This window comes from Nerophis lumbriciformis, linkage group LG08 (assembly GCF_033978685.3).
Source record: "Nerophis lumbriciformis linkage group LG08, RoL_Nlum_v2.1, whole genome shotgun sequence".
In the NCBI taxonomy this organism is placed as follows: domain Eukaryota; kingdom Metazoa; phylum Chordata; class Actinopteri; order Syngnathiformes; family Syngnathidae; genus Nerophis; species Nerophis lumbriciformis.
Genome location: NC_084555.2, coordinates 25,022,733 through 25,041,104, shown reverse-complemented (window position 1 = coordinate 25,041,104; position 18,372 = coordinate 25,022,733). Strand labels below are relative to the sequence as shown.

General features: G+C 39.0%; 1 protein-coding gene across 2 annotated transcripts in view; it reads right to left on the bottom strand.

Annotated features, from left to right (window-relative positions):
• Positions 1 to 18,372, bottom strand: part of trappc12 (trafficking protein particle complex subunit 12) — a 64,000-nt gene that overhangs the window by 44,737 nt on the left and 891 nt on the right. For both annotated transcript variants that reach the window (XM_061968518.1, XM_061968517.1), the window contains exons 2-3: positions 16,828 to 18,149; positions 15,423 to 15,539 (exon numbers count right to left, since the gene is read on the bottom strand). In XM_061968518.1, the coding sequence (XP_061824502.1) occupies positions 15,423 to 15,539; positions 16,828 to 18,105 (1,395 nt within the window). In that variant the 5' untranslated portion in view covers positions 18,106 to 18,149. The remainder of the gene's footprint in view (positions 1 to 15,422; positions 15,540 to 16,827; positions 18,150 to 18,372) is intronic.

The window sequence follows — 18,372 nt, the reverse complement described above, 5'->3', positions numbered from 1 at the left end:
AAATGTGTGACTAATTAAAATATTGGATAATAAAATCAACGATTAATAGTAAATAATTAATTTTCTTCATGAAATCAACAATAAAATAAATAAATAAATATACATTTGCATAAAATAAATTGATGACTAATTTAATAATACATTCCAATTATAATTAATTGAGACATTTAATTATTTATTTAATGATACATTTATTTTGTCCCATTTTGCTCCTAAAACATTTTACCTTCCCAGTAATCAAATGTTTGTTTTCACAAGCCCCTTACAAACTGTCAGTGATAGGATGCACCGTAAATAAACAATCTATTTCTCTACAGACACAGTAAACTCATGGACTTGATTACGGTGTGATGCTATGTGCTTCGGTATGATCTTATGCGCAATGAACTACACTATGTGCAAAACAAATGGGCACACAATTGTATCATCACACACACAATTACAATTTGTTGTCGTAGTTTTAAAAGGAGTGAAGCTTTTAATTGTGTTGAAAGTCACAAGTTCAGTGTGCCTTTGCTTTGATGAGTTGAAAAAAAAGCCCCTCATAACAATGCTTGATGAACAAACGAACGCCCACATATCCTCCCACCAGACAAAAAGCCTGCAGGCAAACCCAACTTAAAAAGACTTTCTCTACCCAGCTTTGGTAATACAGATCTTCCCTACAACTCCAATAAAGATCCCGCAATTTACAAAGAGGAAAAAAAGAACATTAGTCTATGCCAAACTTGCAGTCCAGTGATTGCAACCAAGGCCAACTTTACTTTGAAGCTTGTGTAGCTAGTGTTCAGACACTTGAACCAAGGGGACAGACCGCTGCCTTCAAGCTGCAGGATGGTTGCCTACTTTGCTGATATGAACTTCACACATTAGCCATCTTTACTCCCACAAGCCATCGCTGGACTTTTCCAACAGTGCCACAGAGAGGCTGAGACACAAAACTGGTGTAATATATTATGAGGAGTAGCTTGTGGCTTTTAAGAGAACTCCACATAACACTCCCTAAGATAGTTCAGCAGAGAATCAAAGTTGTAAGTGACACTCCGCTGGGTAATATGAACCACTGATTGACTAGTGGGCTGTTAAGATAGTTTTAATGGTGTGGTTGTCAACAATAACTGCTTGGCCCATTTCTTTTCCGCCTCTGAGAGCACTACAGAAGACTGTGTTGAAGTTACGAGTGCTTATTCGCATCCTCTGACTCTCACAACTGAGAGCACACAATGCTGTAAAAGTTACGTCAAAAGAAGCACATTTTTCTAATTTTAATACATTTTTGTTAAAACATTCCAGTTGAAAGTTTAGAAAAAACTGTCTGATAACCTCAATGAGCACATTGATTAGCATTATAAGTGGTGTATAGCCAATTTGTATAATTGTATTCAACTGTGGTAATCTGTGATCTCAGTTTCTTGTAACCTATGTTTTGTATGTGTGTAATTTCTTCATCTAATTAGCATCAGGGTACATCAATGTGTCACACTTTTAAGGTATGACCCAATTACCCAAGTAAAATCAGGCAGTCCAGAAGACTTGCTACACAACACAATACTAGGAGCACTTCACAAAGAGTAAAAAAAACCCCACCAAAGACTAAATACAATGACTGATAACTACACGGCAAGAGAAGACCAAAGGAAATGGAACAGCAGAACTGGTTGAATTATAATGAGGCAGGCACAAACAGGTACTTCAAATGCAAAATAAAATCAAGATACAAAAGTCCATCAACCGTTTCTTGACTGACCTGGAAAACTAGCATTCAATAAGTTATTTAAAATTGTTTATATAATAAAACATTTATTTTTTTTGAATAACAAATATTTTAATATGAAAATAATATTTCAAAAAAGATCTTTTCAATTTAACTGCCGTGTTTAAACAACAAGGGAAAATAAAGGTAAAAGAGACAAGAAGGTTTTTTCTTGGGCTTTGTACTTCAAACAATAAAACTGTAACAGCATGAAGTAAATAAATAAACTCCAGCAAGCTGTTTGAGAAATATGGGAATGTCAATATGTGAACATAGTCTAATGGCGACCTCTGTCAAGAGATATATGTAATAATTGGGATTAGTTTGTCTGTCTGTTAGTGAAGTACTTACCCCATATTTTTCGGACTATAAGGCGCAGTTAAAATGATTTAATTTTCTCAAAAATCGACAGTGCGCCTAATAACCCGGTGCGCCTAATGTACGGAATAATTCTGGTTGTGCTTACCGATCTTGAAGCTATTTTATCTGGTACATGGCGTAATGAAAAGTGTGACCAGTAGATGGCAGATACGCGTGACACCAGTAAACAACACTAAAACTTTAAATGTTCCATTGAGAATATAGAACATTAGACATGGTGCTCAAAAATATGTTAAAATGTTTTAGTGCGGCTTTGGTAAGCTATGAAGCCGCACCGCTTGATGGATTGTCGCAGCATTACGGCTACCGTAGTCAGATGTACTGTGCTTCAACATACGAGTATTATTATGGTGTGTGTATAAGGACCGCAAAATGGCACCTATTAAATAAAATAGGTGCGTTAAATAAAAAGTAGCAACCATGGTGGGATCCCAGACTTCTATGGTCTTTTTTTCACTCACACACTCACTCGTCCATTTCACAATTACAAGCTCAAAGATTTGCATGCATGTTACGCAGCCAATTAATTGTTCTTTTTGATTAAAATATTTTTATATTTGTGGGAAGTCTAGATCAAGATTAAAATCAGATGAATTGTCCAGCCCTAGTTTTTGATAAAACATTTTAAGAAATGTCAGAAAGGGGATAAGCAACATTTCAGATTTTGGGGGTAATTAGGATCATTTCAAAGTTAAACTTCTTTGTATCTATATTGTATGCTTGCGGCTCCTTGGCACAACCTCCACCAACAGAGACAAAGAGAGTGGCTGACTGACAAGAGGGTTCACTTTGTTTATTTCATTCCGCTAGAGAACAAACCCAATAGCTCAAAATGTTATTTGTATATTTAAATACAATTTCAGGAAATATCAGAAATACAATTTCAGGAAATATCAGAAATACAATTTTGTGAGTGCTCTGAATCACCATTTTTTGAACCATCCTTTACTATTGCAAGATACGGCCTGGCAGTGGTCAGATTTTTGTTAGTTATTCTATGTACTGAAGTTGAGAGGATGGCACGTGTTATTTTCTTCGGCTCCATGTTGGCTAATTTTGCAGTCATATTCAATAAAAAACAAAAACCCAAAGACTAAGTCACCAACACATAGGATTGTTTGTTTGGTCACTCGACACATTTGTTACACACAGTGTTTAGCTGTAGGATAACAGTTGGTGGATTTATTTTGTCCAAAACAGAATTCAACAAAAACTGGGGCGTACGAAAACGGAAGTACTAATGTATAAGCGCCTTTGATTTTAAGGCACATTATTATGTATTATGATATAAGTGTGAATGTTGTCTGCAGTGTTGGCCCTGCGATGAGGTGGCGACTTGTCCAGGGTGTACACCGCCTTCCGCCCGAATGCAGCTGAGATAGGCTTCTGCACCCTTCATGACCCCAAAAGGGACAAGCGGTAGAAAATGGATGGACAAGATGATGTATTAAGTAATATGATATCATGTTATGTAAATGTTTTGCGTCACAAAATGGGACTCTTGCAACCTTGCACTAATGCAGTGGGTTCTCAATTATTTTCTCTCATGACAAAAACATATTCACACCTCCCATCTAATTGAAATCCTATAGAAAACCTGATCAGCTAGTTATTGACTTGCTATTGCTTCAAATAAGGAGCTTATTTTACTTCAGGAAATTATGCTGAATTACTTCATTACACATGGTATCTAACATATGTAAACCTACTTTGCATTTATTAAAGGTACTAATAATAGGATCGGATAGGATATACTTTTATTTTCTACCACAATAGGGATATTACGTTGCTGCAGTACAGGCATTTGAAGTAATCTGAAGTAAAATGTAATGAAAAACAAATGTAACGAAACTGCCATAAGAATTTCTACAATGCCAAAACTAAATGGCAGTGTCCTATATGGCTTCAGCTATCATGAACAAAGAGGTGAAAACAACTACCACTGCAATTTAAACATGACCCCGCCGCCTGGCTTGTCAGTGTTACTGATTGCGGAGATGACAGCTGTGCAAAAAGGTTACAGTAATGATAAGTAGAAGATAGAGAAATGATATCAAAGTCAGATCTAGCAGCTGGGTTAATAGAATAATTATGAGAAGGATGGGGGGTGTCTCTCTTCCCCAAGGTGGTCTCCTGCACTCACACTGTAGGACAAGAAGAGTTGCATCAGGAAAAAAAAGGATGACATAGGAGAAGAGTAAGATGGGTGAAGACTCAGGGTGACTGCTAATGAGAGAGACAGATGAAGCCAGCCCAAGAGATTATGCAACCACATACTCACTCTGCTGACCACAACACAGATAGAGGTCACTCGGAAGACAAGGGGAGGCAAGGGAATGGTTTGCCAAATTATATCAATCAATCTTTATAGCGTTTATAGATATAAAGTAAATATATTTGTCATATTGTCAAAGTAAAAAGGATGTATGACCAAGTTGAGTTGGTTTCTTTTATCTGGAACACAACACAAACTCTGGAGGTATTTAATGGTGCCGGTACATATTCTTTAGATGTTAATGACAAGAATAGCACAATGAACAATGAAAGTTTTCTTTGGGAAGGTAAAACACATTCAGATTTATACCAGCCTGGTTTACCCATCAAGCTTGTACATTCCACATTTTAATTACAACCCCTTATACTCTTGTGAGATTGGACAAATGGGATCTCTTCCTAAAATTACATAGGATCAGTCAAGTTATGCTTGTTAGTGCCACCATATAAGCCAATAACAACAACAACAAAAGACATAAAGCCAATAAACCCTGTTTCCTTGTGGCTCTGGGGACATTAATCTTATAGTTTTAGCCCTTGATGAGAGAATAACTAATGACATTCAAAGGCCAGAGCTGGGAGATATTGCATTGCAGATGCCAACTTAATGGTATAATTGCTTTTACACCTTATTATTAACGACATAATACGAGCCAAACTACCTTCAGATTGGTGTGAGGCATATCTGTTTGCATTGTGAACACATTAAATTAAAGCCAACTTAATATATACTTATACCTCGCTAAGATGAGATTTTTTTTGCTTACATGGTTAACTTTTTTTTTTTACAAATGCGTGACATTTAATGTTAAAAAGTGCAATGTGTGAGGCACATCTGAGTGCATTTTGGGGCAACTGGTTCTTCAGCCACACACGTACACATTCTTACATTGCTTGTCATTTCTTGACATCCCTGCTGCAAGACTGTGCTACCTTTCTAAATCACCGTCTTTCTCCATTATTTCCCCCCCTAGATTCCAGTAGCGACCCACACCAGTTGGCAGAAGGTGACTGACACACACACATGCATGCACACACCTTTACCCACACATTGTAATACGGGGTACTGTGTGTGTGTGCGTGTGTTTGTTTATGTGTATGCGCGTGAGTGTATTTGTGTGTGTGAAAGGGAGAGGGGTTATAGCCCAGTCCAGAAGGCCTGTGAAATATGCAGAGCAGCCTCATGCATAATACATTAACACAGCAGGAGAAAAGAACTTGTGAGCCAAGTGGATTTCCACTTTTCCATCTCCCTCCTTCACCATTTCCTTTTGCTGTTGCACTTACAGCTTTCTTTTTGCTAACTTATGTTTTAGATATCTCTCGGGGTCATTAGCAGGTCAGATAATATGATGGGGGAAACGCATGCGGGATAAGGAGTTGAATACCTATTGGTCCTGCTGGTGTGTATTTGGGATCTGCATAAGTCCCAAAATTTGAAATCAAACTGTGGAGGCATTGTGGAGAGAGTTATAGCCTTCCTACTTTTGCCAAACAAACTGTTTGGAACGTGCACAATTGGTGACATCACAAATTGGGAAAACTGTCAGCGGATTATGCATACATGGTATAAATGTACCTGTATGAATGTATGTGCCTTGTGCGTCCACCATTGTAGTCCGCACTGTAGTCAATAAGCTACTTCTTTTTCTTTATCCTTTTGTTGTGGGGCAGACTGGCTCCTACATGCACATGCATCCTCCGCAGTTGCCATTTCTAATACAAAGTAGCGTACCGTTCTATCGTATATAGGTCAGTAGACTCGCTAAAGCGAAAACTACAACATGGATGACGGAGAGAAGACACAGTCAAGTGGGGCCATGTGAATAAGATCGCCCACAGAACAGCGCACCCTGAAGAGACAGTCAGAGAGCTGCTCGAAAACAGTCTATAAAACAAAACCTATCCAAAATTTTGACTAAAGAACCAACATTACATGTTATGTAGACCACAAGGAAGTGCTTTAAATGTAGAAAAAAAAAATCACAATATGATCCCTTTAAGATAAAATACCCAGGGTATCGAGAATAAATCGATGAAATAAATTATTTAGATTTAAAAAACGCTTGGACTACTACTCTGTTGTTTTGATTAGAAATGTCCGATAATGGCTTTTTTTGCCAATATCCGATATTTCGATTTTGTCCAACTCTTAATTACCGATTCCGATATCAACCGATACCGATATATACAGTCGTGGAATTAACACATTATTACGGTATGCCTAATTTTGTTGTGATGCCCCGCTGGATCTATTAAACAATGTAACAAGGTTTTCCAAACTAAATCAACTCAAGTTATGGAAAAAAATGCCAACATGGCACTGCCATATTTATTATTGAAGTCACAAAGTGCATTATTTTTTTAACATCAAAACAGCAGCTTGGAATTTGGGAAATGCTCTCTCTGAGAGAGCATGAGGAGGTTGAGGTGGGCGGGGTTGGGGGGGCGGGCTTGAGTTGGGGGGGTAGGGGTAGCGGGGGTGTATATTGTAGCGTCCCGGAAGAGTTAGTGTTGCAAGGGGTTTTGGGTATTTGTTCTGTTGTGTTTATGTTGTGTTACTGTGCAGATGTTCTCCCGAAATGTGTTTGTCATTCTTGTTTGGTGTGGGTTCACAGTGTGGCGCATATTTGTAACAGTGTTAAAGCTGTTTATACGGCCACCCTCAGTGTGACCTGTATGGCTGTTGACCAAGTATGAATTGCATTCACTTGTATGTGTGAAAAGCCCTAGATATTATGTGATTGGGCCGGCACGCAAAGGCAGTGCCTTTAAGGCACGCCTCCAATATTGTTGTTTGGGAGAAATTCGGGAGAATGGTTGCCCCGGGAGATTTTCGGGAGGGGCACTGAAATTCGGGAGTCTCCCAGGAAAATCGGTAGGGTTGGCAAGTATGACTGGGAGACGCAACTGCTCTGTACTTCTCCCTACGTCCGTGTACCACTCCGTACAGCGGCGTTTCAAAAAGTCATACATTTTACTTTTTGAAACCGATACTTTACGATATTACATTTTAAAGCATTTATCGGCCGATATTATCGGACATCTCTAGTTTTGATTAATCCTTTATTGATTGTAACTAATACAATTTTATGAAATCCGGATCGTATGGACCACCTGGAACTTTACACGGACATAGTTTCCACACGGCCTCTGTAAAAGAGTGCATGTGAGTGCGGCGGTGTGGTGTGTGGGTGCCGGTTCCATGTGGCGACAATACTTAAAAACAAAAACAAAAAAAAAGAACATTTTTATTACTTCACACATGATGAGGTACATTTATTAGAAAAAAAGAAAAGAACAAATGTTGTTTATTTTACTATTTTCCCTAAAATATGCATTTAGTGTGTATGTGATCACTCGATTAATCGTTTAAACTATTCAATAGATTACGAAAATAATTTATCGCTGCATCATTAAAAATAACACTTTTCCACACATACATACATAAACGCACACATACATATGCATATATATATATATATATATATATATATATATATATATATATATATATATATATATATATATATATATATATATACATACAGTCGTGGTCAAACGTTTACATACACTTGTAAAGAACATAATGTCATGGCTGTCTTGAGTTTCCAATAATTTCTACAACTCTTTTTTTGTGATAGAGTGATTGGAGCACATACTTGTTTGTCACAAAAAACATTCATGAAGTTTGGTTCTTTTATGAATTTATTATGGGTCTGCTGAAAATGTGACCAAATCTGCTGGGCCAAAAGCATTCATACAGCAATGTTAATATTTGGTTACATGTCCCTTGGCACGTTTCACTGCAATAAGGCGCTTTTGGTAGCCATCCACAAGCTTCTGATTGAATTTTTGACCACTCCTCTTGACAAAATTGGTGCAGTTCAGCTACATTTCTTGGTTTTCTGACATGGACTTGTTTTTTCAGCATTGTCCACATGTTCTCAATGGGGTTTAAGTCGGGACTTTGGGAAGGCTATTCTAAAACCTTAATTCTAGCCTGATTTAGCCATTCCTTTACCACTTTTGACGCGTTTTTGGGGTCATTGTCCTGTTGGAACACCCAACTGCGCCCAAGACCCAACCTCTGGGCTGATGATTTTAGGTTGTCCTGAATTATTTGGAGGTAATCCTCCTTTTAAATGGTCCCATTTACTCTGACGGTAGGCATGGTGCTCCTGGGATTAAAGGCCTCACCTTTTCTTCTTGAAACATATTGCTGGGTATTGTGGCCAAACAGCTAAATTTTTGTTTCATCTGACCACAGAAATTTCCTCCAGAAGGTCTTATCTTTGTCCATGTGATCAGCAGCAAACTTTAGACGAGCCTTAAGGTGTCACTTCTGGAGCAAGGGCTTCCTTCTTGCATAGTAGCCTCTCAGTCCATGGCAATGCAAAACACGCTTGACTGTGGACACTGACACCTGTGTTCCAACAGCTTCCAATTCATTGCAGACCTGCTTTTTGGTGGTTCTCGGTTGAGTCTTGATCATCCTGACCAATTTTCTCTCAGCAGCAGGTGATAGCTTGCCTTTTCTTCCTGATCGTGGCAGTGACAAAACTGTGCCATGCACTTTATACTTACAAACAGTTGTCTGCACAGTTGCTCTTGGGACCTTAAGCTGATTTAAAATGGCTCCAAGTGACTTTCCTGACTTGTTCAAGTCAATGATTCGTTTTTTCAGATCTGTGCTGAGTTCTTTTGATTTTCCCATTGTTGCGTTTGTAACCGAGTCTAATGACTGCATCACATGAGCCCTGTTTAAATGGGCTCAGAGAAGTCAACAGGTGTTGTCAATCATAATCACTCACATGAAGTTAAGAGGCCATGTCATGAAGCTAATTTGATTTGATTGTAACTTTTCTACATCACCAAAATTGATAATGTATGTTGCTGTATGTATACTTTTTACCCAGCAGATTTGGTCACATTTTCAGCAGACCCATAATAAATTCATAAAAGAACCAAACTTCATGAATGTTTTTTGTGACAAACAAGCATGTGCTCCAATCACTCTATCACAAAAAAAGAGTTGTAGAAATTATTGGAAACTCAAGACAGCCATGACATTATGTCCTTCACAAGTGTATATAAACGTTTAACCACGACTGTACATACACATACATACATACAGAATAGGGCTGGGCGATATGGACGAAAATGTATATCTCGATATATTTTTATTTAAACTTGATATTTGATATATATCTCAATATATTTTCCGGTGAAAGTATACATATAAAGATATTTATTTTTGAGCGAGATTCACTGAAATTGAAGTGAATGACAACTGAACTGTAAAACAGTCAGTGGCACTTTTATTAACCCAGTTAGTCAAGATGGGTATTAACAGCACATCAAATAAACTGTTTAAGTAGCACAGAATTACATTAAATAAATAAAATAAATAAATATTATTTCTACGTAAAATAAATAACATAGCTGCGCAAATAATACAAAATGTATCAAACTCAGATAAAAAATAAATTTGCAGGCAGGTACTTTTTAATTACCAGTCGACAATGTAATGGACTGTCACACATGTACGGTTCTGGTCAGCGCCAAGTAAGTGACTTTACTCAATTGTGCGGCTATGATCTTGCTCACTTCGGCATACATTTTTGGCAGCATTTCTCGTGCGATATATGCCCAGCTTGGCAACTCGAGAACAGTTTTGATTTGGGCTTACATGGTAAACAACTCAAATGAATGTTTTATGCAGACGCATACATTTGTCCAAATGTGGCCATGTAGACGCATTGTGGGTTTCCTGGACGTTGTCTACATCGCTAAAAGAAAAATCTAAAGAAGATAACCTCTCTGCCATCTTCTACTAGTTGTTTTAATACATACAGTCGTGCTCAAAAGTTTACATACACTGGTAAAGAACATAATGTCATGGCTGTCTTGAGTTTCCAATCATTTCTACGACTCTTATTTTGAGTGATTGGAGCACATACTTGTTGGTCACAAAAAACATTTATGAAGTTTGGTTCTTTTATGAATTTATTATGGGTCTACTGAAAATGTGACCAAATCTGCTGGGTCAAAAGTATACATACAGCAATGTTAATATTTGGTTACATGTCCCTTGGCAAGTGTCACTGCAATAAGGCGCTTTTGGTAGCCATCCACAAGCTTCTGGCAAGCTTCTGGTTGAATTGTTGACCACTCCTCTTGACAGAATTGGTGTAGTTCAGCTAATTGTTTTGGTTTTCTGACATGGACTTGTTTCTGGTGACTTTCACTCAATCTTCATGTTTTTTGCCAGAAAAATCAGTTTATCCACATTTTCTGCAGAAAGAGCAGACCTGCTTGCAGTTACAATGGCACAGAGGTAGCAGGTATGGCGAGGTAGTGCCTGGCTAAATTGGCAGTAAGAGGATATATTGGCTCATTGTTATTCCACCATAGAAGTGGGTCAAAATCTAGTTTTTAATGCAATATGATCTTAAATCTGCTGCTAAAAAAAACATTTGTTATAGCTTTAGCCCTGCTTGACTCGCCGAGGAGAGGCTTCGTCTTTCTCTTTGTTGAAGCAATGTTCACTTGGGGGTGGTGCCGCTTCAAAATGAGTTAGCATGTTTGACGTGTTGCCAGAAGCAAACTCTACCGCTGCTGAACAATGTCGGCAAACCGCTTTTGCTTTGTCCGCCTCTCGTCCTCCATTGTTTTATCGCACCGCGAAGCCGAAGTGTTCCCAAACGGGAGATCTTAACGAGGCAGGAGGGTCTTCCAGCTCTGGCTTTTGCATGTTGTAGTAGTCCGGTCGTTGCTAGCATGCCGTGTGTTGTGCCTCGGTGTGCATTGTTTACACAACGTGCAGTGCCCTACTTAATATGTCCGTGTGGAAACTCATTCGGTACACCTCCGAACCGAACCGAACCCCCTGTACCGAAACGGTTCAATATATATATATATATATATATATATATATATATATATATATATATATATATATATATATATATATATATGTATATATATATATATATATATATATATATATATATCCATCCATTCATTTTCTACTGCTTGTCCCTTTTGGGGTATAAAGTATATATACAAACCCCGTTTCCATATGAGTTGGGAAATTGTGTTAGATGTCAATATAAACGGAATACAATGATTTGCAAATCATTTTCACCCCATATTCAGTTGCATATGCTACAAAGACAACATATTTTGATGTTCAAACTGATAAACATTTTTTTTTGCAAATAATCATTAACTTTAGAATTTGATGCCAGTAACACGTGTCATTCACAAACAAGGATGGAGCGAGGGTCACCACTTTGTCAAAAAAATGCGTGAGCAAATTGTTGAACAGTTTAAGAAAAACCTTTCTCAACCAGCTATTGCAAGGAATTTAGGGATTTCACCATCTACGGTCCGTAATATCATCAAAGGGTTCAGAGAATCTGGAAAAATCACTGCACGTAAGCAGCTAAGCCTGTGACCTTCGATCCCTCAGGCTGTACTGCATCAACAAGCGACATCAGTGTGTAAAGAATATCACCACATGGGCTCAGGAAAACTTCAGAAACCCACTGTCAGTAACTACAGTTGGTCGCTACATCTGTAAGTGCAAATTAAAACTCCTATGCAAGGCGAAAACCGTTTATCAACAACACCCAGAAACGCCGTCGGCTTTGCTGGGCCTGAGCTCATCTAAGACGGACTGATACAAAGTGGAAAAGTGTTCTGTGGTCTGACGAGTCCACATTTCAAATTTTTTTTGGAAACTGTGGACGTCGTGTCCTCCGGACCAAAGAAGAAAGGAACCATCCGGATTGTTATAGGCGCAAAGTTGAAAAGCCAGCATCTGTGATGGTATGGGGGTGTATTAGTGCTCAAAAGACATGGGTAACTTACACATCTGTGAAGGCGCCATTAATGCTGAAAGGTACATGCAGGTTTTGGAGCAACATATGTTGTCATCCAAGCAACGTTACCATGGACGCCGCTGCTTATTTCAGCAAGACAATGCCAAGCCACGTGTTACATCAACGTGGCTTCATAGTAAAAGAGTGCGGGTACTAGACTAGCCTGCCTGTAGTCCAGACCAGTCTCCCATTGAAAATTTCTGGCGCATTATGAAGCCTAAAATACCACAACGGAGACCCCCGGACTGTTGAACAATTTAAGCTGTACATCAAGCAAGAATGGGAAAGAATTCCACCTGAGAAGCTTAAAAAATGTGTCTCCTCAGTTCCCAAACGTTTACTAAGTGTTGTTAAAAGGAAAGGCCATGTAACACAGTGGTGAACATGCCCTTTCCCAACTACTTTGGCACATGTTGCAGCCATGAAATTCTAAGTTAATTATTATTTGCAAAAAAAAATAAAGTTTATGAGTTTGAACATCAAACATCTTGTCTTTGTAGTGCATTCAATTGAATATGGGTTGAACAGGATTTGTAAATCATTGCATTCCATTTATATTTACATCTAACACAATTTCCCAACGGGGTTTGTATATATATATATATATATATATATATATATATATAGGTCTGCTCTTTTGCCCTGCGATGAGGTAGCGACTTGTCCAGGGTGTACTCCGCCTTCCGCCCGATTGTAGCTGAGATAGGCTCCAGCGCCCCCCGCGACCCCGAAGGGAATAAGCGGTAGAAAATGGATGGATGGAGGTCTGCTCTTTCTGCAGACAATGTGGGTAAACTGATTTTTCTGGCAAAAAACATGCAAATTGAGTGAAAGTTAATCTGAGGCTGAGTTGACTTGAAACTGTTTAATGTTGCACTTTTTGTATGTAGAAGAAAAGTTTTATCATTTTATTTAATCTGAGCAACACCTTGAAGCAGTTTAATGTTGCACTTTATATGTGGAAATGTTGCACTTTATAAGTAGAAAGGTTTTGTTAAGAAAGCAATTCTGAGCCTTATCTTATTTAGTTTTTATTTTATATATGTTGACTGCATTAACCCTGGCAATCGACCCTGTGTGTATATGTATGTTATTGTTATGCTTAGCATTCATGACTGCCTGCTGTTGCACTGATCAGCCTAGTGGTGGCTCACATCCATCACACACAGAGCTATTTTAAAGCAATGTTAAAAGTTTAAAACCATTGTTTACAAATTTTGGTAAATAAATAACCACAAAATATATATTTTGTTGTTTTCTTACTGTACCGAAAATTAACCGAAACGTGACCTCTAAACCGAGGTACGTACCGAACCGACATTTTTGTGTACCGTTACACCCTTAATGTATATATATTAATATATTCACATGTATATATACAGAGTTATACTATCAGGAGTGTGTTCTAACAAATAGCTGACAATAAAAAAAAAATTGGCATCTACAGGTAAAAGCCAGTAAATTAGAATATTTAGAAAAACTTGATTTATTTCAGTAATTGCATTCAAAAGGTGTAACTTGTACATTATATTTATTCATTGCACACAGACTGATGCATTCAAATGTTTATTTCATTTAATTTTGATGATTTGAAGTGGCAACAAATGAAAATCCAAAATTCCGTGTGTCACAAAATTAGAATATTACTTAAGGCTAATACAAAAAAGGGATTTTTAGAAATGTTGGCCAACTGAAAAGTATGAAAATGAAAAATATGAGCATGTACAATACTCAATACTTGGTTGGAGCTCCTTTTGCCTCAATTACTGCGTTAATGCGGCGTGGCATGGAGTCGATGAGTTTCTGGCACTGCTCAGGTGTTATGAGAGCCCAGGTTGCTCTGATAGTGGCCTTCAACTCTTCTGCGTTTTTGGGTCTGGCATTCTGCATCTTCCTTTTCACAATACCCCACAGATTTTCTATGGGGCTAAGGTCAGGGGAGTTGGCGGGCCAATTTAGAACAGAAATACCATGGTCTGTAAACCAGGCACGGGTAGATTTTGCGCTGTGTGCAGGCACCAAGTCCTGTTGGAACTTGAAATCTCCATCTCCATAGAGCAGGTCAGCAGCAGGAAGCATGAAGTGCTCTAAAACTTGCTGGTAGACGGCTGCGTTGACCCTGGATCTCAGGAAACAGAGTGGACCGACACCAGCAGATGACATGGCACCCCAAACCATCACCTAACCATGCAAATTTTGCCTTTCCTTTGGAAATCGAGGTCCCAGAGTCTGGAGGAAGACAGGAGAGGCACAGGATCCACGTTGCCTGAAGTCTAGTGTAAAGTTTCCACCATCAGTGATGGTTTGGGGTGCCATGTCATCTGCTGGTGTCGGTCCACTCTGTTTCCTGAGATCCAGGGTCAACGCAGCCGTCTACCAGCAAGTTTTAGAGCACTTCATGCTTCCTGCTGCTGACCTTCTTTATGGAGATGGAGATTTCAAGTTCCAACAGGACTTGGCGCCTGCACACAGCGCAAAATCTACCCGTGCCTGGTTTACGGACCATGGTATTTCTGTTCTAAATTGGCCCGCCAACTCCCCTGACCTTAGCCCCATAGAAAATCTGTGGGGTATTGTGAAAAGGAAGATGCAGAATGCCAGACCCAAAAACGCAGAAGAGTTGAAGGCCACTATCAGAGCAACCTGGGCTCTCATAACACCTGAGCAGTGCCAGAAACTCATCGACTCCATGCCACGCCGCATTAACGCAGTAATTGAGGCAAAAGGAGCTCCAACCAAGTATTGAGTATTGTACATGCTCATATTTTTCATTTTCATACTTTTCAGTTGGCCAACATTTCTAAAAATCCCTTTTTTGTATTAGCCTTAAGTAATATTCTAATTTTGTGACGCACGGAATTTTGGATTTTCATTTGTTGCCACTTCAAATCATCAAAATTAAATGAAATAAACATTTGAATGCATCAGTCTGTGTGCAATGAATAAATATAATGTACAAGTTACACCTTTTGAATGCAATTACGGAAATAAATCAAGTTTTTCAAAATATTCTAATTTACTGGCTTTTACCTGTATATTGGCATTGATATCCAAGACAATTCATCCATCAACTCCGGATGTTAACACGAGTTATGAACAAAAAGTACAATAAGAAAGTAACTTACAATAAGCTGTTGGAGACCAACAAAGGACTGTTCCACAGAGCTGGCAGTGAGAACTTGGCGCTTCATGGCCGCCTGTTCCCCCAAAAATCGAAGCATTAGATCTTTTACAGCGTCACCCTGAGACAAAACAGAAAACGTATATTGTTACCTCTTTGTACATGGATTTTTGTTTTCAAAAAGAAATAAACTTCCAAGGGTACGCTTGAGTCAATTTTAATGAAAGTATGTTGATGTAATTATGTATGTTGATGCAGCCCAGAGGCCTCATTTATAAAAGTGTGCGTGAAATGGATTCCACAAAATGCACATATGAAAATATATATATATATATACACACACAGGTATATTCAGATCTATAAAACCATGCTGCGCACACTTCCACACACTATTCTTCTTATAAATCATAGCTGCAGTGAATTGTGTGCAGAAGAGTTCCACCCCAGTGTTCTCCCACAAGTATCCATATATGGTCATGTTAAATAGCTCATGAATATGGCGATGATTTAAGTGATCACGTTTTGGACTTTCAATGACGGAATAGAGACAGCGAGTCCAAATAGAAGGCAATATTTTCATATTAGCAAGTGAGGAAGCACCATAACATGATTATTTTTGGAGGGTTAAGATGCCATATCTAATAAAAAATGGAATGGCAATATATGACAAATCATACCCTCAAGTCAACTGATGCAAATAAGACATTTTGTTGTATGGCACAAGTAATCACCACGACCAATACTGGCACGCATACAGTATGATTTCAATATATTATTGGTACAATTTTTGTACTGTTTATCTTACAAAAATATTTGAGTGGCGCTCATAATAGTGATTAGATAGTGGTTGTGTATATGCAGTGTGAAATCCAAACATTTGCACTCCAACTCCCAAAATCTAGATGTATTGAAAAAAAGATGCATAGAAAGATCTCCTAAAAATTATTGTATCTAACTTAATTGTATGCTGCAATCCATACTTGTTGGTCTTTAGCCCTTAACATTTTTTTTACTGTGTGGCCACACAGGCTAAAATATGCACCTATTTATACAGTTTTATGCCATTTAATAAAAAAAATAGCACAAAAAACAAAACTTCATTGACCCACCACCACATTATAAGTGCACGTCCAGTATAACTACAATAGTACAGCTCCATAATTAGATTTTTTGGCTATATCAAATATTTCCACAATTACAGAAATGCCTATACATCGTGAAATATGTGTTGCTATGTATTTCATGGTGTTTCTTCATGCAAGTATGAGCTTTATTTCGTGGTGACACCCTCAGGCGTTGTGGATATCTATGTATGAAAAACTTTGCTTGGACTTTTACGCATGGTCGAAAAAATACCTTTTTCTTTTTTTTTTTACAAAAACAATTGCTTTGTAAATTGTGGGTCCTACCTGGAGGTTGTCAAACTTGAGACCAGGCATGGTGAGTCTATTGGTCTCTCCATATGCTGGGCCATACTGCTGGGTGGCCACAGAGATCAATGACTTCCTGATCTCCTCAGATGGCAGCCATGCATCATGGCGTCTATCCACCTCACTCAGGCTTATCGCTTTTGCAAATGCATCGTCACTTCCTGAGAACACAGCCTGGAGATGATTGAAGGGCTGTGACTGAGAAGACGGAGCTGATGGCAGGTGTTGACTCAGAGCTGGGACTGTTTGGGCAAAAGGAGGTAGATGCTTTTCTGTGAATTCAGTAGGGACAGACACATGAGCTGAATTAGCAGTGGGAACACTAAGAGTAGAGAAGGACAAGGAAGAGAGCTGGTGCTCAGGGGTCGTGGCTATGGGTGTTTTCGGCGTTTTTGGGCGTGGAGCAATCTCTGCATTGGGGTTAGATACTGAAATAAAGGAGGAGGGGGCCATGAAGGAATCAAAAAAGTCAGAGGCTGGATTAGTCTGTCCGTTGTCAGTAAAAAACTTGCTGAGGCTGGGGCTGGGTTGGCATACAAGCGGAGTGGTCAACTTGCTGGGTGTCACTGCCTCATCAGTTCCCCCGCCGCTCCCCAAACTGAAGCTTGGGGACTTGATCAGGGTGGGCTGGAAGCCATCTGGTATCAATGAATGTGGGTGTTTACCCTGGCTAAATATGGTGCACACTGGTACCGGTTCCTCTTTAAGATGTGTCCCCTTTTCTAGAGTTGGTTCCTCACATTTAGGACTTGATGGACTCAGCCTGTCAGGGTGAGAGGACATACATGGTGGGAAGTGTTCTTGGATGTTTGTCTCGTCCGTCCCTTTAAACTCAGAGTCTTCATTCTGCTGCACAGTTGAAACTTCAATTTCAGTTGTAATAGTCAAACACTTGGCTTGTTCATCAGTGTCATATTTTGTATTTCCTTCATTTTCCTCATTCGGGTCCCCATCCAGAAATGAGTCAATGGGAGCGACATCCTCCTCCTCGCTGTTATTTGGCGAATCAGAGATCATGACACTCTCCATCATCTGGTCATTGAGCTTGTCCATCAGGCTTTCTAAGGGCGAAGCACTGCTGTCGGCCTGGGGTGTTGCAAACTCTCCACCTAGGTCGATGCTCTCTCCCTGTGCCAGAAGGTAATCTTTGGCGGGTACCTGGCTAGTAGGCTCTGGAGATGGAGCCTCTCGGATGACATCATCCACTGTAATGTCCAATGTGACTGGCCGCTGAGCTGGAGCCTCTTCACTATCCATTGTTTGTTCCGCGCTGATTACACACTATTTAACAGAATATCCCTCTGTAAAATGTAATTAAAAAAGCATTAGTACATAGGCTGTACAGTATGGGCTACCAAATTCTACGCTGTACCGCACTGTAGCAATATGCATCATAATACATACTGTAAGTATGCTACCAAAACAACGTCAATATGTGTTGCTTATGTAAATATTGTGGTATTAATACATGAATCTCTTCGCGGGAAAATTATTTGTTATGTTATGATTAGCTAGTTTGCTATT